This window comes from Cariama cristata, unplaced genomic scaffold, assembly GCF_000690535.1.
Source record: "Cariama cristata isolate BGI_N322 unplaced genomic scaffold, ASM69053v1 scaffold8886, whole genome shotgun sequence".
NCBI classification, from domain to species: Eukaryota; Metazoa; Chordata; class Aves; order Cariamiformes; family Cariamidae; genus Cariama; species Cariama cristata.
This window is the reverse complement of record NW_009620392.1, coordinates 5,093-28,475: the sequence shown is the minus strand read 5'-3', so window position 1 is coordinate 28,475 and position 23,383 is coordinate 5,093. Positions and strand designations below refer to the sequence as shown.

Genomic DNA, 23,383 nt, shown 5'->3' with positions numbered 1-23,383 from the left:
GCCATATATCTCACTATCAGGTGTGACTTGTCTCAGCGGCTGCACAAGACAACCTCTGTTTAGTTGCTATTTTGGGACAGGACCTCCAGAAACACAGTGCTCCCTTCATAAGTCAAGGAAAACATTTCTTCATGAAAAAAAAAACAAACCCAAACTCAAACTTCTAGTTCAGCTTAAGCAAGAAAGGCAGTCTACTCTCTCCCTTCACTTTCTCCTTTTTCTAAAGAAGTAACGAAGCTCGTGTATACAGTTTGAAGGAGAGGAAAGGGAATTAAATTAAACTAAAGGTGATGTTACTAATCAGCTGAGTGAGTTACCTGTGTTCTCCTGTATGCTAAAAAACTGTGCCATTTAACCAGCCTTTTGGGCGAGAAGGCAAGTGATAGGAAAAAATGAGGTCAAAAGAAAAAATTCCCTACTAGATAAATAATATTGCCAATGCTTTCCCCTCTCCATGCTCCAGAGTGAAACTTCACTGTTACTGAACGAAGTTTTCCTCCATATGCATCTTTCACTCCTTTGTTTCATTTTCTCCTCTTCTGATCTACTCTTTGGGAGCAGAAGAACATGAAAATTGAAAACAACCTGAGAGATCTCAATCAAATTATCCTGTTGGACTCCATAGTGTGTCCTGAAAAATAGAAATACTAATTATGTCAAGCTAACAGCACTGAACACGACTCTCCAGCTTTCTGTGATGAACTCACTAAACATCTTGATTAAATCTGATGTCACAGAAGCCTCAAAAACAAATTAAATGCTCTAGAAAGTAACTCGAACTCTTATAAATCCCCAGTGCACCATCATCCCTCAAACTTAACTCTCTCAGGACTGGAAAAGAGATAGAAGGGGGCATGTTGGGGAATTAATGTTTGCAAAACACTCAAGGAAAGACACATTTGTTCTATATGCCAGGCCAGGCTTATTATTAGGATTAGAAGGAATTTCTGAAGAAAAGAATAAAATCAGTGCCCTGAAATCTTCTGATGTACTTCCTGATTCTTCTTCTCCCATCTTCTCACACCGTTAGTGCTCCCAGGAGTTTCTCTGCAGGAGAGGAGATTGGGACCAGGAGTGGTCACAGGGGCTGCAGTTCTGCCCCTATGTTTTTCTCTCTTTTTTGGAACCATTTTCCATGTCTCCTTTTCCATGCACCTTACTTTGATGCAAACATCTAAAATAAATGAAGTTTTGCTGACAAATGCTTCCTTGCTCCATATACTACTGATCTTTTCTTGTTTCATAAATGTACTCTTGCTTTGAGAAGCCCACGTAGAAGTATTTTTAACCCATGAAAACAAAAAAGTTCATGCTGGCTACAGTTTTGATGTAATTGCCTGTTCAGTATGAGTCATTAGTACATATCTTGACATGAGATTTTATTAATAGAAACATTAATTTTGCCATGTTGACTTGCAATAACATTTCTGTTCTAAACAAACTTAAATAAGAATATGTTCATGCACTTGAGACTTTCACTTATGACAAAAAAAATATGTAAAAGCACTATACTCGTATACAGGCAATTATACAGCTGACGCACACTTCAGTGTATACATTTGCTCCTTTTCCGACCTTTTTTTTTCTTAAAACATCATGTATTTAAAATTAGCATTCTTATACCCCTTGGGGGAAAAAAAAATCAGCTATAATCTGTACTGAGGGAAATGCTTTTAATTTTGAAAACTTCATGCCTGAAAGAGAATAACTTTAATGGAGCTGATCAGATTTTTTGTTTCTAAATTGATTGCCTCAATAGATTTATTATTTTGATTTTTATTTCGATATTACATTGACTGATGAAGCAAACATTATTATCTTCTCTAAGGCACAGTCAACTAAATCAATACCACTAAAATATACTCAGAGAATGAAGATTCAATTAAAACAGTGTATACTTGCAAATGCTTATTGACCGATTGCCTTGTCACTACAGCCTGTTCCAGAAGAACTCCAAAACGGGGAAGGTTTTGGCTACATCGTTGTGTTTCGTCCTCTTGGCTCAACAACCTGGACAAAAGCAGTGGTGGCTTCAGTGGAAGCAAGCAAATATGTTTATAGGAATGAAAGCATTACACCTCTCTCTCCTTTTGAAGTGAAAGTTGGTGTCTACAACAACGAAGGAGAAGGCACCCTCAGCTCCATATCCATTATCTACTCAGGAGAAGATGGTAATGCATGTTACTCTTCTTAGTAATGGTTGTGTAGCATCAATAGGTCCCAGATATGATCAGACAGATCTCCACAGGGATATTAAGGAGCCTGCTCAAAGCTGCTCTTTGAAGACTGACAAGAGACATGAAACAGAAGATGGGAAATTGAAGTAAAAAAAAGCAAGTGGCAGATTTTCAGAACTGCTTTCAGTAGACAACATATTTTGGCTTATTTGTCCCCAAGGAGCTCACACTGAGTGGACTGGGAAAATTGGGAGACATTCAAAAGTGTAGCTCTCAGAGGGTCTAGCTTTTCAGACCACTCAGTGCAGCCGATCTCTGAAAATCCCTCCCAGCTTATGGGTAATGATCAATTTTGAAAACAGGTTTTGCTGATGTTCCACAATAAATAGGTAGCAAAGCTAGCTGTTCACACCAGCTTTCCTGAGCTGCTGCTTGCTGCTTCCCCCCAGAATCTCTTCCTCTTTTTTTGAATCTCCCCCAGTTCCTGACATAACACACTTTTGATAACATGAACGTTCCACCACCTGTATTTTCTCCCATCACCCAGAGCCACAGATAGCACCGGCCGGGGCTTCGGCGCTGAGCGTTTCGGCAGCGGAGGTGGAGGTCTCCTGGCAGCCCATCGCGTGGAACAGGCACACAGGCAGGGTGCTGGGCTACGAGGTGAGGCAGCTGGTGCTGGTGTCTGACACCTTACAGATGTCCCTTTCCTGGCCACCTTTGTGTTCTGGTTCCTCCTTCCCTGCTTCCAAGTCAACAGACAACGGAGCTCTTCAGCTGACTCTCATTAGCAACATTTCACCTGAGATAATCACAAGTATTTACAGACCAGGACTGCAGCTCTGTCCCAGACTTTTTGCAATGTAAATTAAAATCTCAATATTAATCATTTGTGATGGCTACTATAAAAGGATTTGTGCTTGATTCCACAAAACAAAGCTGATCCTCTCTCCTCTTAGATAGCTGTAATGCTGTCTGAGTACGATGGGGTACTTGATAGTTTGGGGGCACAGAGATCACCCTTAGCATTGCTCACAGAAGAAATCAGGATAAATGTACTTCATTGATATCCAAAGCTTGTGCTGCAGCATATTTGAAAGGCTTTTGGTTTCTCACTCCTCTTAGACTCATAGAGGCATAGAATAATTTAGGTTGGAAAAGACCTTCAAGATCATCAAGTCCAATCATAAACCCAGCGCTGCCAAGGCCACCACTAACCCACGTCCCTAAGCACCACACCTACACGTCTTTTAAATGCCTTCAAGGCTGGTGACTCCACCACTTCCCTGGGCAGCCTGTTCCAAGGCTTAATAACCCATTCAGTGAATAAATTCTTTCTGATACCCAGTCTAATCCTCCGCTAGTGCAACTTGAGGTTCTTTGTAGTGAGCACCTGCTCATTTACTACTAACTGACAGATTTTTTGCCCTGTGCACTGCAGTGCATTGTTGATGTCACAGCATCAAGTTCAGGGCCGGATCCAGGGACAGGCATTTCAGGGTCTGGGCAGGGGGAGCTGCAAGGATGCATGGATGCTGCTAGACCCCGGTGGCACTCAGCCAGCTGTGCTGCTTCTGGCTTTGCTCTGGTCTCCAGCAGCCGGTGGGAGCAGAAACCCAGTGTCAGCCACATCTGACATCCATGGGACAGACTAGAGGTCCCTCCAGCGGCAACGCAGCAGGGAGAAGATTTTTATATTAATAACTGGGATACTTCAAAGTAACCTTCAGGTACGATTCCTGGGCATTTTACTTACAGTGAAACAATTTTTTTTTTTTTTATAAGATAAACCAAGACTAAAGCAAGTCAGAAACACTTTAAATTCTGTCCTATCATTACAAATTTATAAATGAAGATAATAGGAGTCACATACAGTACACAAACCTTCCTAAATCAATTACTCACTGAAAAAAATCTCCAGGTCTAAATAGCTGTCACTGAATCAAAACTAAAGGCAGGATACAAAATAATTAAAAATAGTCTTAGATGACTGTGATAAATGTTTCTTTGTATCTTTTAAAGATTTCTTCAAATGTGTTCAAACCATAAAATCAAACAAGTTTTTAAAATTTCTCACCTTATCAAAGGTTTCCTTTTGGACATCTATAAAGTTAGGGATTTCATTTACTTCCTTAATTGGTATTCAGTCTCTGAAATTTTATTTCTTCTCTATAAATATTCATGCTTGGCTTTATTTCCTGCTAGTTTTGAATACAAAAAATCCTGTATTCCTTGAAATCTTCATTGTCAGCATGTCTGCTTCCCAGCCAAATCCGTAATTGATGGAAAACAATGAATTGCCTCTTCTTTGTTCTGGCTTTTCAGGTTTTATATTGGACTGATGATCCCAAGGAAAGTACAGCTGGTAAAGTCAGAGTCAATGGGAATGTAACAGCCAAAAATATCACAGGACTAAAAGCTAACACAGTGTATTTTGCAACAGTTCGAGCTTATAACACTGCAGGGACGGGGCCCTCTAGTACCCCAGTAAATGTCACCACTAAAAAATCACGTGAGTATTCAATTTCATACAACAAATGTTGCAAACTCCCAAGTGTGATAGTGACATTTCAGTTTACCGTGACCCATCTCTGCTAAATGTTGCAATATCAAAGGAAACTGGATCCCAAATTTCTTCATAAAATTAAGCAACAAAATCTGTGACTAAGAAACTTCTCTCTCTCTTCCCTGACAATATTTTTGTGGTCACTATAAACTTTACCAGACTCTGGTATTTAAGACATTAATGTAATATTTAGCTTCAGATCTGTTTCAATGGAAGCCAAAATTCTCATCAACTTAAATCAGATTACTTCATTTACCCTATTCTATTTATATGCTAAAGTAATACTGTACACCTATAAAATTCGATGACACCAGTATTTGTGTTCCTACCATGTAGCAACTGCTAGGAAGGGTTTCATTTTGCATTGCAACAGCGTGCCACTTGCTTTCAGGAGATTTCAAAAGACATACAGAGTCAATAAAGGAAAGATATTTCACAGGTCAAACAATAGATTTGGGTGCGGGAATATGGGTTTGTTCTTTTAAAGATAACTGTTGAATGCTCCAAATACAGTGCTTTTTTTGAGACCTCTAAACTGTGCACTACAGAGGGCAGCATATGGGATACATTCATATAAATACTGTTTGGTCATTAATGGTTCTAATTTTCTACAATTATAGAAGCAAATCCATATGCTATTCTGTTTGTGAGAAGCAACTTCATGAAACCAATGTTTTCATGGGGCCATTGTCCAAGGTAACAAGGAAGCACTGAGCACCATCCTGCAGGATTGAACCCTTGACACTAAGAGTAAAATACTTATAAAGCAGGAAATCTTGGTAATTTACTATGTACCAGAGTGCCCAAAGTTCATTACTGTTTAAGTGTTCCTTTTTTTTTTCATACTTTCCTTGACTATGTTTTCCCAGCAAACAATCGATCTGCCCTTTTGCACAAAAAGGGAAATACTTCTCCTGTCTTTCACCAGTTTTTCTCTTGTCTATGTGCTCTTCCATGCTACTACTCAAAGTGCAAGACATAATCGACTTGTAAAATGAGTTAATGATAAAATTGCCATTTAATGTGAATAACATAAACCAAAATAAAGCCAGAGAAGGTATTTCTTAAGGACTCAAAGAGGACTCTTCTCCCAGGCCATTTCTAATGGAAAATCGACTCATCTCTGGAAATTCTCCTCTATATTGCTATGTGCGTATGACTGAAAGACAAGTTAAAGACATGGCAGTCAAGTGACAAGATATATAAGGAATAAATTTGCTTTTGTTTTACATTGACTTCATCTTCTGTCAAATTCAGGATTGTGCTAATGGTTCATTTAAAAATTAAAGTCAAAATAACCTTTTTAATATTTAAAAACATATATTAAAATTTTAAGCTCTAGTCTCTGAAAGATGCAAGCACTTTCAATATGAGTAGAGATAATACGTCAAGAGAATATAAACTGTGTGCATCTACAGCAGGAGCTTTAGCTTCAAGGTAATAGCTCTGTCTTCCCTCATTGTCCAGGATTCCTACAATGTTCTATACATGCCATTATTGTAGAGACTAAGCAAAACTAAAATGGTCTTTCTGCCAAATAGGTGTAATTCTGATTGAAACATACTTATCTAAGATCAATTTAAGGTCTAAGTTGATATCCTGTTTTAAGTTTAAAATACTTAGGAAAGTGGAAATGATGTCTTCCTTCCATGAACATACTGCTCCATTAGGAGCTGTTGTGAAGCTCAGCTCTTCTGCTTCTTTACTGTCACGGATTTCAGAAACGTCTTTGGTTTTTCTTTTTCTTTACAAATACGTACATCAGCAGATATAGGTATTAGAAATACTTTGCAAGGATAAACCTCAACTCAGTACAGCAACAAAGACAAATGTTACCTAAAATATGAAAGTAATGTCATTAACTTAATAAACTTAAGCATATACTTGGGACTTCTATTATTCTTGACAATGTTGATTACAAGAAATTAATTGAGGAAATTATCTGAAAGATCTGAAGAACTGTTTGCAGAGTTTTTGCTTGTGGATGTTACTATGGATTTGGGGAAGAGCTATGTTACCACCTAACCTGGTCTCTGGCTGTATAGCAAAACCAGGTATTTCTGTTTTGAAAATCATCCTGTTGTTGTTTTTCAGACCAAAGACTATGAATTAAGATGATTTTAAGTGCTATGCTAAAAAGCTGTGAATAAGGTAGTATTCACCCATTTTTGAGTGGTTCCAAAGCTTTGCAGAGTACATAGTAAATGAAATATTTGGCATCCTTTGCCTCTCGTGAGTTTTTTGTTATCAAATTCCTTACATAAAATATTTGCTGAAAGCAACAAAGATATTCCAAACAGCATTCTAGTAAATTTGCAGTTTTATGTATGTGAATGTATACAAATGCCTTCAGAAAGAATATGAATCTTTTTCCAGCACTGACAGTATAGCTCATGGAAGGACATCTGCTTGCATTCACCCAGGTGGTCCACTAACACCTCCTTTCCTTAACAGTGGGATGGATTAAACTTCTCCACAGTCATGAAGCAGATAGATACGAAACAACAGGCACCAACAATTTATTCTGTCTCCATGGGAAATGAAAGGAATTGTGGAATATTACTAAATCAACAGTACCTTCCAAGTTACATACATTAATCACCAATATATAGGAACTGCAGGGAGAAAAGAAGGATCCTAGAAGTTAAGCACTTTAAAGTCAATCTGGGATACTCACAACATGCTTCTCCAAATGTCTCCTCCTTTTTCTTCATTCTGTTCAAGTCTTTATTTCCTCTAACACCCCCAGTGCTGTCCTCCCAGGCAGGGTCCAGGAGGATGCACCACAGAGAAGGAGATAATGTGTTGTTCTAAATCTGAGATACAGTTCAAAGGCACAGTTTCAACTTCACATGTTCACACAGGATTTGTTTGAGTCACTTGTAGGCAAATTTTCAAAGTCCTGGCACTTAGGCATAAAAAGCCTTTGAAAAGATACTCTCAGCCTATTGTGCTGAGAATTTATAAAATCCTACGATGTTTCATGATGGATCACATAGGAAGACTTTAATGTGTAGCTCTTTGTAACCTGTCCTCACGGCTGACGAAAATCTTGTCTTTTGTATTTTGCTCTTAGTTTTAGCTTTTTCTGAAATCCGTACAGCAAAACAGTCTTTAGTACGTTAAAATACAGATAGGAACAACATAGTACTTAAATAAAATCTATCAAATATAACTTACCTGTCAGACACTATCAGGCTTTTCCTAATTTTGAGAATGAACTCTCACAGTAAGTGGTTTTGTGCTATGAATAGATCTTTATTCTGACTAATATGAGAGCAATGATGGACTAGAAAATATTTTTCATTCTTTTAAATTTGAATCACCTATGCATTTGCTACTTCCGTGTCAGCAGCTCATTCAATTACACTACGCAAATTAATATTGGGTTGTATCTTGTGATTATCATCATCTTTTTTTTTAAAGCACCAAGTCAACCCCCAGCAAACATCGCCTGGAAGCTGACAAATTCCAAAATCTGCTTGAACTGGGAACACGTAAAAACAATGGAGAATGAATCAGAGGTGCTAGGCTACAAAGTGAGTAATTTCTTTATCTCATTAATCAGGCATGTTGTTTATGATAGAGGTACAAACAGTGAGTGGTGGAAAGGCGACAGTTAATTACCTGGAAAACAGCAACTTTTCTGGAGTTACTGGGACGGGTGGCTGACATTTGTAAAAATGGAAGAACGGCTGTGTTCTTTCAGAGTGGGACCTCCTTATCCTGATGCAGGAATTTTCTGTCCCCAACGCTGGATCTCTCTCATCCCCTTTCCCTTGTAATTTTACACATCTAAGATTCTTGCATTCACATCTTCTTGGGAAAGGAGTTTCACACATATATAAGAAGTAGAGAGAAGTCTCTTAAGCATTAAAGACAGACATAAAACACATTTAAAAGTTCTCACTCTCTGACAATTCATAAATATACCTTTGAAAAGAGATAGGAAGATACATAAAGAACAATGTGAATGAATTAAAAAGCAGTCCCATAAATCTATTTTTAAAGAAAAGAAAAATTTAGTTTAAAGTTTGTTTGCAGTGGCTCTGATCCCAAAAGACTTATGGAAAGACTTTTTCACTCCTGAAGGACTGTAAAAATGGAGGTGGAGAGTGCTTAGATGAGGAAAGATTCACAGGATCAAGATCCTCATGGTGCTAGGCATTTTAGTGTCTACACAGACTTATTTATGTGTAGGGAGGAAAAGGACACAAAAAAACCCCCACCTTGCAATCTTTCTTGAGATTATATTCTTTTACACCCTAGTGAATGTCTTTGAGTAGCTCCACACACTGGGGAAAAAGTTAAAACTAGACTATTAAAGCTTTTTTCCTTTGTGTCTAACCTACCTGCTTCTAGGCTACACTTACTTATTACATTTTGATGTGGAGAGAGTGCTTTAAGTACTTGCTGCGGTATTTATTGTATGATCTTTGTTTCTCCTTCTGATTTGCTCTTCAGTTGCTCTTCTTAGCATAAATATGTCAAAAGATTGTCAAGAGAAAGGAGTCAAACACTGTCATTGATGTGCTAGCAAGGAAGAAAGGCTTCTTGAAGGAAGAAGGCTGTTCATAGTCTGTAGGATCCCTGTCTAGACTCCCCAAGCTGTACTGCACCTTGGGCCAATGGTTCATTAGCAAAAAGACCTAAGTGCAAGCAGGCGCTGGATCTGTCAGGTTTGGTTGTAGAAATGTGCTTCCTAAGTGGAAACCCAGATGCCACTCTCCAAATTTCTGTCCTTACTTCAAGTCTTTAAAAACATACTGCTATGCAATGTCCCAAGTTTTCATTAGCAGGTGGTAATTTTACACAGGAGTCAATGTGAATATTTCTATTTGACTATAAATGCTCACCAAAAGGTATGTCTAACTTCCACATTTAAAGAAGAGCATAAGCATACTGGATAAGGATTTCATAACCCTACTTTCAAGGTGAGCCTCAGTTCCAGTAGACAAAAGCTGTCCTGAAAGTTGGAATAAAGGCCCGCTGTGGTCTCATCACAAAATTCTGTAGAATATACCTCTATGTTTTGAATGAAGTCTAATACTCTGCAGGATGCTGATAGTGCTCTGAAAAGTTTGGAACATGACAGAAGATATTCTCAGCCAAAAAAAAAAATCCATTAAAATGTAAAAAAACAGAAACAAAAACAAAAACAAACCAAAAAACAACTCTTGTTTTCTAATCTCTCTTTACTTAGATTTTGTATAGACAAAACAGACATAGCAAAACGCACGTACTGGAGACAAACAACACTTCAGCTGAACTTCTGGTACCATTTGAAGAAGATTATCTCATAGAAATAAGAACAGTCAGTGACGGTGGGGATGGCAGCAGCAGTGAGGAAATTAGGATTCCAAAAATATCAAGTACGTGAGATTTTTTTTCTCTGGATGTTATTGCATAATAAGAAATCTGTATGTGTCTAAGAGGTACAATAGATTAACAGACTTTCCATTACCATAGGTGGCCTCCCCCCTATTGCTTGGTAATACTGGGTACATGTAGATTAGTCTCTGGTACTCTCAGATTCATTAGCAGAGAAAGTATTTTGCACAACACCTAGATATGACCTTATTTTTAGTGCAGGTCTCCATTTGCCCTGGCCTGTAATGCTCAGGGAAGGACAGAGAAATAAACTTTATTGCTAAAGTCAAAGCTGCAGCTCTCACGTATAACGTAGCTCTTCATCTGCTCCGGAGCTGCTGCTGCTGCTGAGACAGAGAATCTCAGCCCTGCTCCTTTGCCCAGGGTCCAGCCTCTGCTCTCATAAGCACCTTATTACCCATGCAAAATGAAGCTTAGTTTTGCAACAAACTAGGTAAAAAGCGGATATTTACAGGGAGGGTTGGAAGCTGATTCAAAACCATACTTCATGGAACTGCTACTACAATGTAAAAAAAAAAAAAAAAAAAAAAAACCAAAACCACAAAACCAGAAATAACATTTGTGGATAATGTTTCATTTTGAAAATGGAACAAAGATTAGTGTCATGCTAGAATGCAGAGAAAAAAACTATATTTTTACATAAATTTACTTTAGTCTGAAAATTTTGTGTGCTTATATTTTTACAGGTTTAAGCTCTGGAGCAATAAAATCATCCCAAATGATAAAACATATATTGACATCTGCAATCCTGCTATTGAGTTCTGTTCTTATATACCCTTTTTCTTGATTATTAAAGCAATGCTCAGCCATGGACTTTTAAAAATAAACCATGTGTAGATTTTATCTGAATACTTCACCATGACCAACATTCTTGATAAACAGTGGGGATGGGGGAGGGAGATAGAAGTGGTCTATTATTAAGAAAACATTAAGCATCAATATTACATTAATTTTTAAAAATAAGCTTGAAATTAATGGATAAATGTATATGCATTAATTAAATGGAGTGGTGCCAAACATAACTTGAGAGTGTAAGGAAAGCGGTCTCAAAATTTTACAAGCAGTAGTTCTTATTGAAACTCCAGCGTAATGGTATGCCAAACATGAAAGACCTGTGCCAAGCTGTTGTAACTGAGAGAAGAAGAGACTTGCAGTTGCTTGTGATGTGGATGTTATTTATCTCACATTCTTCAATGTAATCTGTAAAAAAAAACAAACACTTTCAATTAAATAAAAGCTATTTGTTTACTTTGCACCTGTTTGTATTACAGAGGGTGTCATACAATGCATTATATGAAGCGTACTACACTATTTTCTTCAGAAAAGGAAAACTTTAATGAAAAGAATCATATGTACCAACCCAAAGTCCATTGAATGCAATAGAAAGACTTTGAATGGCATCAGCAAACCTTGAACCAGATCTGAATGAGACAGTACCTTTTATAATATGAGATACCTTACATATTCTCAAATACTTTTTAAAGGACTTTTTTGTGCAAAGACTATTCTGATCAACAAAACTACCAGAGATGCTGAATGCCTCTTTTGAAGGGAGATTGAAATATATCTGTCTTCAAGAAGGTTTCGTTGCTCTCACCCGATACTGTTATTCTTTGCTGTAGCTTGAAAGTGTAGATTCATCTTTGAGCTGGGTATGAAGGTAAATGAGAAGAACATTGATTTTCATCATCTTGAAATACAAATAAAAGCATCTAATTAAGCCCTTCAATCTATTGAGTTAGTAGAATGACAAATTAAACACCAGAGTGAGTATGGCTTTCAAGTCACGGCTCAAAACGTGAAGTCTTGCTCGTGCCAACTTTAAAAAAGTCCAACAAAAGGCTTTTTTTTGGTCTCATATCATTATTGGGACGCCTTTTCTTCCTTTGCACTTTAGACTGAAGCATATTTTCTTTTAACCACTGTCAAACACGTGTTTTGTCATCTTTGTAACCATTCACAACTACAAGTGAATCAAATATCCCCCAATATTTTTTAAAAGAAAAAGGTTTAAATGAGGATGGTGATCTGTAAGCACACGAATGAGTGAAAGGATAGAGGTTCATGTGTGCATGATAATCCTTCAAGTAGCACATTAAACATGTTTCTTACCCATGGGTGTGGGAGGCCAAATTGGCAGCAAGAGTCTAAAATGTGAATTCATGTAGGAAGCTACCAAAACTTTTGTACCTGAGATTACTCACAGACCCCATGTGCTGGACTTCCTGGGAGAACTCCACACACACTGACATAGAACAAAATCATAAATGATAAAAACAATGCAAAAGCATGAGTTACGGAACGACGTCCAATTTTGATCTAAGGACTCCAGAGGATGAAAAGGATATGAAGTCCCTAGAACAAGGTGTTTCACTTGGTGTTAAACGCTGACCGCTAAATATTTACATCCTATGATGACACTTCCAAAGCCAAAAGAGCCTATGTTTCATGTTCTCGTGGCTGTGCAGCTCCAATCTCACTAAAGAAGTGACTGTAGAAACTTGGGATTTTTTTCCTTGCTGTGGATAAGTAAATATCACTTACACCTGGTGATGTTGAATAATCTCCACACTGAATTCAACAAAATGTTTCATGGGGTTGACCACTATTTGGCGGAGCTCTGACAGAGCTTTTTTGACTCATCCCTTCCCAGCAGATCTCCAGCAGGAACTGCCCTCTGCCATGGAAGCTCACTTGCAGACTTTCTTGTGTCCATTAAGCAGCAGATACATTTTTTTTTCAGTTACACTGAATCTAAACCTCCTATATTTCATAGCATAAATGCAATCCTTCTGCTAAGTTTAACTTTAAAGTTTATCTCTTTTTATTCAAGCAAAGAGAGGTTTTCTGCAGAGCAGTTATATACAACTGAATAGAAGGTCTGATAGATGCTTAATTACAGGGAGGTTCTAGAAATATAATGCCACTTTTAGAAGCTGGTCCTCTGGGGTTTCTATGAAAATGCTAATCACAGGAGTTACTAGGAAGAGGTTTTACACAGCTTTCAAAAGAAGAGAACAGTTTAGAAAGAAGTGAATATTGTATTAAAAACCTTCTTAATACCCTAATGAAGTAAAAACATTTTTCTTTGCAGTGAAACTAAACAAAGAATAATTTCTTCAGATTTGTTTTCATTTCCGTATGCATTACTGATATTCTCTGCAAGGTGCTTTTCTCACTGTTGAAGCCACTTTTCAAAATCAGGCTCTTTATGTCTCCAGTATTCAACCTCATGATTTCTAGATTACTCCTGTTTTGTTATTCGCATGGGAGTGGCCCCTTTTAAAGTAAGGGACAACCTAGGAAGACCACTAAGACGAGTGAAGCTATTCCCTTGCTGAACTCCCTTAGAGCTGGGCCACGAGTGGATTGCCAAGTGACTAGTCTGCCTTGGGAGCAGAAATTCTAAGCAATCTTAAGGAAAATACCTTTAAATATAGATATAATGATAGCACACACCCCCATCCTCCCTAAATCAATGTAGCCCTCTAACTTATGCAGGTTCATTTGATTCATTTTCTTCTCTTTGGCTCCCCAGTTCTTTTTTGGTGTTTCGCTAGGACAAACTGAAGTCTGAGCTGGCCAAATCAGTGAAAGCCTGGGTCTCCTTTTTGTGTGAAAATGTTATTAAAACGCCTGATGCTGAAATAGAAAGAGTTCAGATGACTGGCAGCTTTCATTAAAAGAAAAAAAGGGTCAAAAAATAGTTTTGCCACTCATGGTTGCAGGAAAAAGTTTGAAAATAGGAACAGTGTAAATCCTCTAAAACCAGAAGTCAAAAAGAAAACAATGGAAAAAGTAGCACAAAAAAATCTGCAGTGCTCCTGGTTTTTAGCAACTAGGAAAATGGATTTAAAACCCCACTTAATGATGCCCAATGCATGGAACCTTGGGCCCAGTCTTACCAGATTTTAGAGGCACCAGATCAAATCACAGACCAGCCTGCTTTTGAATAACTGGAAGAGTAATACCTATTTTATTTTGATAACCTAAGCAAAGCATCAAAAAATGAAAAAGAGTCACAGTCAGAGATTTTCATTTTAAATTTAACACATCAACAAAATATTTCTCCATGAAAAAAGCAATTTTAAGTCTATCCAAATGTTTCAGTTCACTCTAAACACAATGTTTCTTTGTGATTTAAGAGCATTTAAACTTTTTTTAATGCCTTCTCCCTTCTTTATCGAGCAATTTTTGAATACGAATGCCAAGAAACTAAATAAAATAGCCCATGTGTGCTATTGTGCCAGCCCCTAAATCAACATTATCCTGAAGTGCAGAAACACCCTCTGTTCTCTGCAGGTCGTTAGAATGCAGCCCTGGTGATGACTTGACACAGAGCTCTAAATCATACCTACGTATAAATATGTTGTAAAAGCAGAAAAAGATTTTATTAATATCTGACTTTACTGCAGTCACAGAGAATTTCCCCCAATGATTTGCAGAGCCTGTGTGGAAGAGAGAATTAATCTGCTCAGGGAGGTTTTGGGATGCACTGGGCTGCCACGGGCCGGTGTCTGGGGATCCTGCCTCCCTCCCTACACCCCTCCACAGATTTTTGTCTTTTCAGGGAACACGTGTCCAATTTCTCTTTGCCTTTACCTGGGTAAAAGCTAGGCCAGAACGTGTCCTACTCTGACTAAAGCAATGCCTTTGTTCCCCTCCAGCACTGATATTTCCAAGGCATCATCCCCTACAATTTCCCTCAAAGTGCCAGAGAGTTCCTGCATCTCAGTGCTCCTGAATATTAGATTGCAAGTGTAGGTGCAGCCACAATAAGGCCTTTGGGTGAATGTGGATCGAGGTATGAGAATACTAGCAGCGGATTATTGAACTATTGCTACAAGGCTGATGAGCTCTTCAAAGCACAGGTAGTGTGGGAACGCGCATCGCCTCGCGGTCTGTGCATTATTTATGCCAAGGAGTGGTCCAGCCTACCTCAGCCGTTGAGCTGAGATCATGTCTATACACTACCTTCTGCAGCATATAGGGAGCATATATGGAGGGCTGCCACTTACAGGGTTGTTATGGACTGAAAATGTAAAAGAATGGGAAATGGTGCATTCAGAAATACCTGTCTATCTAAAACTATAAGTAAGTTTGCAGAGCCTTCATATATAATGCCCCTGGTCATCTTCCAAGTCTATGTAAGGATTTGGCATTTCTCTTGCTCTGACCATTATCTAATCCCAAAACTATGGAGCAGGGGGGAAATCAGTGCTATTAAAATAGCTTGTATAAAATTTTTCCTGGAGAAATTTACCATGTAGAAAAGGTCAGTTGGACATTTTGACAGCATAGTACAATAAAGGCCTCTAAATGACTTCAATCATTCAGGCTTTTTTGAATATGAACTTCTTCTTTTTATCAGTTCATAGCACTTAGTACTTGAAAATATATCTGATGTAGCTATTAAAATGTCATATTAATAATACCGTTACGTATCACTTCTTTACTTAACCTATTCTATATACGCCAATATATTTCAGTACTGAAAAATGGCTACAAATATTTCCCACCCTTAGAGAATGAATTGGAACAATTCTGAAACACAAAAGGATACCAGAAGACTCTTTACAACATGCAAGTTTTTCACAAGACACATTCAAGTCTCCAGCTTTTTTGCTCTTGAGTAAGTACAGCTTTCTACAGACAGCATGGGAGATGGCCCAGGTTAATTAAGGCACTGACTTGGACACTACCATGCATGGCTCTGGTTTCTGCTCTGCCAAAAGCGGTTGGTATGACTCTAACCTGCTCAGCGTAGCTCTATTAATTATTATTATGCTAAGGCTTTAATTCTCCCTTCAGCCCATACCCGCCACCTGCGCACATCCCTTCTGCATTCCTACTAATGCTATGTACAACTTCATGGCTATCATCACCTCCTAATAATTTCCTTTTCCACCACACGTTCAGACCCACGGTGAAAAGCTCCACACAAATTTTCACAAACTATATTCCTGTTTGTCTCCTCCTGAGTGTTCACCAGCCACACACGCAGGGCAAGGCAGCTGGAGCAGAGGGACACCGCAAGCCACGTTGCCGCTGCTGCTGCGAGCCCCATCTCCTTAGGTATAACCCATTTTTTCCCTTACAAGCCATGTGTCCGTGGGTTCTGCCAGCAGTCTTGCATGGAATTGCTATTATGGTGATACATAAAATAAAAAATGAGATGCTTAGGTTCAGGGTTTTATAAAAAATGGAGGTGCCTAGAGGAGCAAAACCTCCTACAGCTGTTGGGGCTGTAAAATAACCGGATTGCAGCTCAGCCTTCCCTTCTCTGTGCACCCCTTCCTATTCAGCCTGGCCTTTCCTCCTCAGGTATCGCACGATGCCAGAAATCCCCTGTTGCTGGCAGATTTGAGTTAAGGGATATTTTCTGGGGCTCTCATTGAAGTCGACTTCGTGTGTGAGTGTGAGCACCACTAGCATGATTTAATTACATTATTTTGCAGCCCTGCTATCCCGGAGATTTTAAAGAGAAACAGCACAAATCTTTCACGTGTCCCACTGCCCTTACTAGATTTAAAGCCTATACAGTTTGAGTGGGTTCAGAATTTATTTGAAAGCCTTCTTACATCAGTACAATTTATCCACAGAGATCAGCAGTTTACATCGTATTGATTAATGTGGTTATTGATTTATTCTGCGATTGTACTGGCCGGGTATATACAGTACTGGAAAGTGCTATTTTCTAGGAGTGATTGACTTCTTTCTTTATTGACTAAAATGAGCTGATAAAAATCATCCACTGGTTGAGCTAGAAGTACTTTTTTGTATTCCTGCTTCTAGCAGCAAAAAGTAGGAGACAAACACTGATGCAGAGCAGAGGAAAGAAGTTACAAGGCTTAACCCCTACAATATTACCCTGGCTGGGCTAAATCCAGCCCGCAATCTTAGCTAGGTAACAAGGCTTGGATAGTAAAAAGATGGGCAGGCATGTGAATTTTGAAGGAGAGGATTAAACTGTTGTTCATTCTGCAAACTTCAACTGGTGAAGGCATTTTACAGAGCTTGTTGCTGTTTCTAATGCTGACATTTCTGTCCCCTTCATCCAGCAAGAGATTGGGAGCTTCAGGTGGGTTCCTAATGAGGAAGGGCTGGAGGGATCCCAAGGTCCCTCCCAAGGGAGGAAATGTTGCTCCTTTCCCTGTGCATTAGGAGATGCGCTGTCTGCAGCAAAGTTAGAGCTATTCCTAACACCTCTGCTAGCTGGCTCTGGCATACGGACGTTGCTCTACAGTGCCATAAAGGGGATATAACTGTGCTCCGAAGTTTTCCTCCAAATTGAGGAAAGGGTCCCGTGCCCCTGAAACATCTGACTGGTTACACGGCATCGGTTTTTCGCTCTTCTCCCGGTGAAGCTCCTCTCTCAGGCCACCCCAGCCAGGTAAAGTCCACCTTCGAACAAGTACCTGGGTCACGACACCAGATGCACCCCACCACCCACGCAAATTATCATGGCTTCTTGCAACTTCTCTATTTAATTAGGAGCTTGGAAAACTGAATTAACTTCAAAGGTGGATATTCTCACGGGTAAATTCTGTCTGTTTTGAGGCTCCCTGTCAACACAGGCTTCAAATCTACCTGCAGAATTTCTAAAAAATTTTAAAACAAAGAAACAAACAAAGGAAACCCATACATCAAATACTGAAATTTTTTTCTCCCCACTGAGGATTCCAGGCTTCTTTTATGATGACAAATTTCAAACAAAATTAACACTTCTGGAGGCTCTTGCACAGCTCACAGGAGCCGTAACAGAGCAGGGGGGAAAAAAGGCTCACAAAAGGCCAGATGAAGAAATAAGGAAACAAATAAGAAAAGAAAAAGAGAAAACTTTGTCTCAAACTCTGCGGTGAAAGACACAGCATGAATTTTGTCAGCCCCTCTCCCCCTACACCAGCCACCAAGGAGTGCCAAAAGCCATAAGCTGCTTGAGATGCCGATATAGTTAAATAACAGCAAACATATAGAAACATCCCTGGGACAGATCAATTGTTAAAGCCCTAGGAAAAAGGGAAAAAGAGGAAGGTGGGCAGCTGCTGAACAGTTCTGCTCTAGCTGTCAGTTCTTCCTGCTTGGTTTTAAAAAAAAAAAAGAATAAAAGAAAAATGGAAAGCAATGATCAGCTCTGAGCATCCAGAAATTTGGCAGTTCAATCATTATTTGATTTTACGAGCTTGTCTGAAGAAACACCGTTTTACTGAGTGGGATTTCATAACAACGCTTTTGCTTACTCAGGGTCAGGAGAGGGGCAGAGGAACACCGGGACCATTGTCCCATTAACAGCAATGTTCCTCACCACCACTTCTCTGACTCAAAGACTTCTATTAAAGAGGTCACTTTCCTGTACACTGCTGGAATTGAATCTAAAATAAAATATATTCTTCAGTTTCCCACACGATGACAATTGGCAGTATTTGTGCTGAAGCTAGTTAGAAAATGTGTCATGAAACGGTTTCCCATCAGAAAACACCATTTCTTCAGAGCAAAACCGTAACAGGAACATGCTCATTTTTGAAGTTTTCAGGAAATGTATTTTCCAGTGACTCAGAATTAAAGTGAGTGGTTTTTTTTCAATGTCTCAGATTCTCTGACTTTTTTTTTTTTCTTATGATGCATGCACTGTTTTTCTTCATATAAATATTTTACTTAGTTTTGTGAGGTTTATAACAAGTAACGTATCTTGTTTACTACACCCCCTCCGACTCCAGCTTGCACAGATGTGCACCAGCACAGACACACAGAGTTTTACACTACATTAGAAAATAATAACATTTCTCCAACATTATTGGAAGTAAAGAGGACTTTCTAATGTTTTCCAAAATAATGAGTCAGAATAAATTTTTGAGCCATTCCAGTTTTCATTCTCATTTACAGTGGTAAGAAATTTCAGAATAGTCTAGAGGATGAAGCATTTTTACTCTTATGTCATGTAGTCTGTTCTGCATGCATACTATATTTATTTTTATATATGCATATTTATATATATGTGTATATACATTGTCTAGTGAAATACATGAAGTAAAACTATTCTAGATAGCTAAATAGAGAATCCTATAGAGAATGTCTATGAACACTCACAGTGTACCAGTTCAGAGACACTCTCAGACAAATACATTCTCCCAGGCTACTGAGTTTCACAAGGCTTTTGAAAATTTCTCTTAAAGTCTAAATCATAAAGTAATCCTTTGCTCCTGTTTAATATGCATCCCCCCTCTCTCTCCCCACATCCAATATCAAAATTATGTGTTATAAGAGAGTTACTATATTCTGTGCCCATTTTATTGGTTAGCAATAGATGAAGTTTATTCCATTAAGTAACAGATTTAGTGCAGAGAATAGTCTGGTTTTATGGATTTACATCAGGTTTCACTCTCTTCCTCAGAATGAATTTCTGTCCCCAAAGTGTGAGCAAACAGCTCCAAAACTGTGGGGGGCTGAGCTGCCCCAGTGGTACCCAGTGACAGGCACAGCGTGTGGGGCACGAGCATCGCCTGCAGCTACAAGCACCCACCCTTGGCGGGCACGGAGTAGCTGAGTGCACTTAGCAAAAATAAAGTTAAAAATAAGAGTTAGTAACTAAGTGAGCTTTTTTGTATGTACGTGTAAAAACGTGTGTGTATACACGTGCACACACAAATCTATATATGTAAAGAGCACAAAATAGCGAGCTGTGTAATAAAAAGAGTAATACATTTTTTATTTTCCCTGTCTCCCTGAGAAGGAAAATCATAGGAGTGATTCTGCAATAGTAGGCAGTGCATAGCAGCAGACATTGGCATCTGGGGCCTGTAATAATCTGTCTAATTTAGCCATGGCACTACATTCATAAGTATGAGCTCCCAATCATTTCTCTGCATTAGGGGATGTGTGTTCCTTCCCCATGACCCCCCTTCAATTGCTAAAAGATTTCTTCTATAAATATATCCCGCTACAAATACATTGCTAGCTTTCTCACTTACTAGTTTTTCCGAGGAAATAAAATGATAACATGCCTTGCGCTTTAAAACTTTGTTTATAAAACCTCTTCGTAAAACCACTAAAAGGCACATATGAAATAAAATCATGGCTGTTGCTTACCATCATACCATCCCTACTAATTGATTCTTTTTTAAAAATTGAAGACATCAACTATACTACCAGCACTTTGTGGCAGTTCACAACTTTAAGTAAAATAAGCCTGCCAGTACTTATTGATTCATAAACACTCCAGGCTATGCTGGTGCATACCTTGGCATTTAATAAAATTAAATAGCTCAGGCCAAATTATGCCATCGGTTTTTAATCAGTACAATATCCAATGCTTAATAAGGCTTCCATCATCATTAAAGGTGGTCAGGATGCTGCCTGTGTATCCACAGGCTTCTCCCAGCCAAGCTGGCTCTGGCAGAAAGACATCTACCCTCTGAGGATGGGAAATTTCTGTTTGGGAAATGCATCATATACTGCTTTATCAGAGATACCCGATCTTTATGACATTTCTTTTGAGGTCTGAGTACACTAAAACACCTACATATTTTTCCACACAAAGCCTTCATTAAAGCAATTTGCTGGTAACCACAGAACCGCAAGTAGTTTACAGAGACTCTCAGAAATGTGGATGCCTTCATGTTTTTAAAGAGCTGTCAAAAATATAGGTCCCCTCTGGGGCTGCAAAGAAATGAGTTTTTAGTGCTTTCCAGTTTTCTTTGTTTTATTTTGTTTCTGGTTGGGAACAAAACCTAAAAATTTCTAATTTTTGTAGCAAAGAGTGTTTTCACTCTTTAACATTTACTTTAGCATAATATTTTGCATTAGGATAATGCAAGACAGATTTTTTTTTTTAAAACAAAACATTTTTAAAAAGAAAAATGGGGATATTTCTTTGGTCGGATACTAAAATATAGGGGTTTTTTTTCCATCAGTAGCACATTTTCTTCTGCTCTATTCTTGTGATACAACTCTATTTTTGCAGGGAATAGACACTGCCAAATCCTCCTAACCAGATTTTCCTAGATCTGTGTTCACCAGAGCTGTTTAAGCCAAAAGAGGCATCAAAACGCTCTCGGTGTTATTCTGCAGTTGTGCTTGGCCCCTGCGGGAGCTTCGCACGTTGGGCTCGTCCCCGCGGGGATGTCGGGAGGAAATGGCAGCCAGCCCCGCTCCAAAACAACATTTGTTCTGTGAGCCGCACTTTGGCTGCTTACCCTGAGTTTTTGTTTCTACCCTCTACACGACAACTGTTGAGTGGAAGTAATTTTAAATTAGAGAATGAAATTACCAAAACACAGTTAGAAAAATATCCACAAATATCTCCTACATATTTTTTATTCTGCAAAGATTAATGTATGAGAAGAAGTGATTAATTCAAGCTTTACTTTGCAGATGATCTCTCAGGCCTAACAGCGTACATGCACAGTCAATATTTTGCAAATGTTTTGATTAATAAATCTTTATATAGCCCACTGCAACTTTGTAGATTTAAATTGATGCTTGCATGATTTGGAAAGCATACTGATTTTCCCTGCATGGTTTCCTGACTCAGGCTCGTTAGCCCAAAGGAAAGAAAACAAAATAAATGCTGGTGAACACAAAACTTTTTCCTTTCACCGCAGAAACACTCTAAGGTATAAAACCACTTGGAGATGGCTGTGTTCTCGGCAGAAGAAGCTGCCACCACCACCCAGGCTGCCGCCCTCCCCTCCAGCCCAGCCCCGTCTCCCCCAGCACCCTCCCTGGCTCTGGTCTGGGCCATCAGCTGCTCCCACAACAAAGGACTCAGCAGGTGCCCAGCACCACTTCCATCGCCTCTCACCATATTTACAAAGTACAAACCAAGGACCAATAGCCCTCCAACGTCACCTTCCACTAAGGGTCTGGCTCGGGGAGGAGGAAGACAGCCTTTGAGCATCCATAGGGATGGGGCAGATTTCTCTGCAAGTTCTCGTGTTAAACATGTTCATCTTTAATGTTGGAGGATAAGTTCGTTCTTGCTTTGCTATTTGCTTTGACTTTTGTTTAATGCCACAAGTAGAGAGTGATTCATCTCCGGTTTGTAAGGGCTTTCAAATAACCTTTGAGCATGAAGGGCCCGGTGGAGGCACAAGATGGGCTGAGCTCACCGTGGGGTCTTGGTGCGAGGAACTGGGCCACCAACCTCACCTCCTCCTCCGGGTTTGTGAGGGTCCAGCACCATCCCACCACGCTTGGACACTTCTGTTGGGTGCAGTTGTCAGAGCTGCATTTAGATGAACACCATTATTGTCTGGCTATTGCGAGAAAACTCTTTCTTTAATAAACTTGGCCTGAGTGAGTCAAGGGACAGTCAAAGTCTTGCGGGATGCTTCTGTTAGGGAGCGAAACCAAGCAATTTATCTTTTTGGTAATATCCTATCACTTATGGGGGAAATAAAAAAAGTTTCTGACTGGTTTCTGATGAACAACGGGATCAAACACTGGAAGCCACTTTTTCTCACAGCTCCAGATGTACATCCCATAGCCTTTAATTCTCTTCACTTTCTTTCTTGGCTGTATTTTCAGTCATGCACTCCTCTGGACTGCTTCTTGTCTCTTGTCCTGGCACTTCTGCAAACATACATGCAGATCCATACAAACCCTCAATCTATAATCGAAGAATCTTCTCCTCTGGGACAGCGCTGCGCCAATGGCTCTTGAACAGCAGGGTGTTTTCATTGTTGATCCCTGTTGTTTCCATTTTTTATGAATAAAAGAAGGGCTTAACAACTCCTTTCATCTGTATCCAGACTGAAGTTTGAATGTCACATCCAGTGACTTTTCTAAGGTTTTACCTTAGTCTGATTCTTGATTATAGAAACACAACAGGCACCGTAATTCTCCATTTAACGCATCCCCAAAAGAATGAAGTACATACATTCAGGCTATACTGATACTGCAAAAGGTGTAATTTTTTATGAAGAAGTCACCAGAAAAGCACTCATATGCCAGACAGAAAGCTCAATATCATTTTTTAATAGTAATGGAGTATATTAATGAGAAAAATTTGGACTCCAGCATTATAACTCTTCCAGTAGATATTATCATTACGTGCATTTCACATTATTATTAATTTTGTATTCAGCATACCAGGACCATTAATTCAGTTTTAGTCTGCAGTTGAATAAGCCAGATTGCTTAAGAAAATAAACGTCTCTATTACTTTTTATAGTGTTGAAATTAATTTACAGTTCCAGATTGTGATAACTAAAATTGAGAATTAAAACTATATTTGCTACCTGAGATTTCC

The 23,383-nt window shown here is 38.9% G+C and overlaps 1 protein-coding gene across 1 annotated transcript in view; it reads left to right on the top strand.

Moving 5' to 3' along the window:
* CNTN3 (contactin 3 (plasmacytoma associated)) overlaps positions 1 to 11,047 on the top strand; it is a 91,882-nt gene extending 80,835 nt beyond the window's left edge. The window contains exons 16-21 of the mRNA XM_009701612.1: positions 1,937 to 2,171; positions 2,725 to 2,840; positions 4,503 to 4,689; positions 8,170 to 8,282; positions 9,947 to 10,115; positions 10,821 to 11,047. Coding sequence (XP_009699914.1) covers positions 1,937 to 2,171; positions 2,725 to 2,840; positions 4,503 to 4,689; positions 8,170 to 8,282; positions 9,947 to 10,115; positions 10,821 to 10,921 — 921 coding nt within the window. The 3' untranslated portion in view covers positions 10,922 to 11,047. The remainder of the gene's footprint in view (positions 1 to 1,936; positions 2,172 to 2,724; positions 2,841 to 4,502; positions 4,690 to 8,169; positions 8,283 to 9,946; positions 10,116 to 10,820) is intronic.
* Positions 11,048 to 23,383: the final 12,336 nt, after the last annotated feature.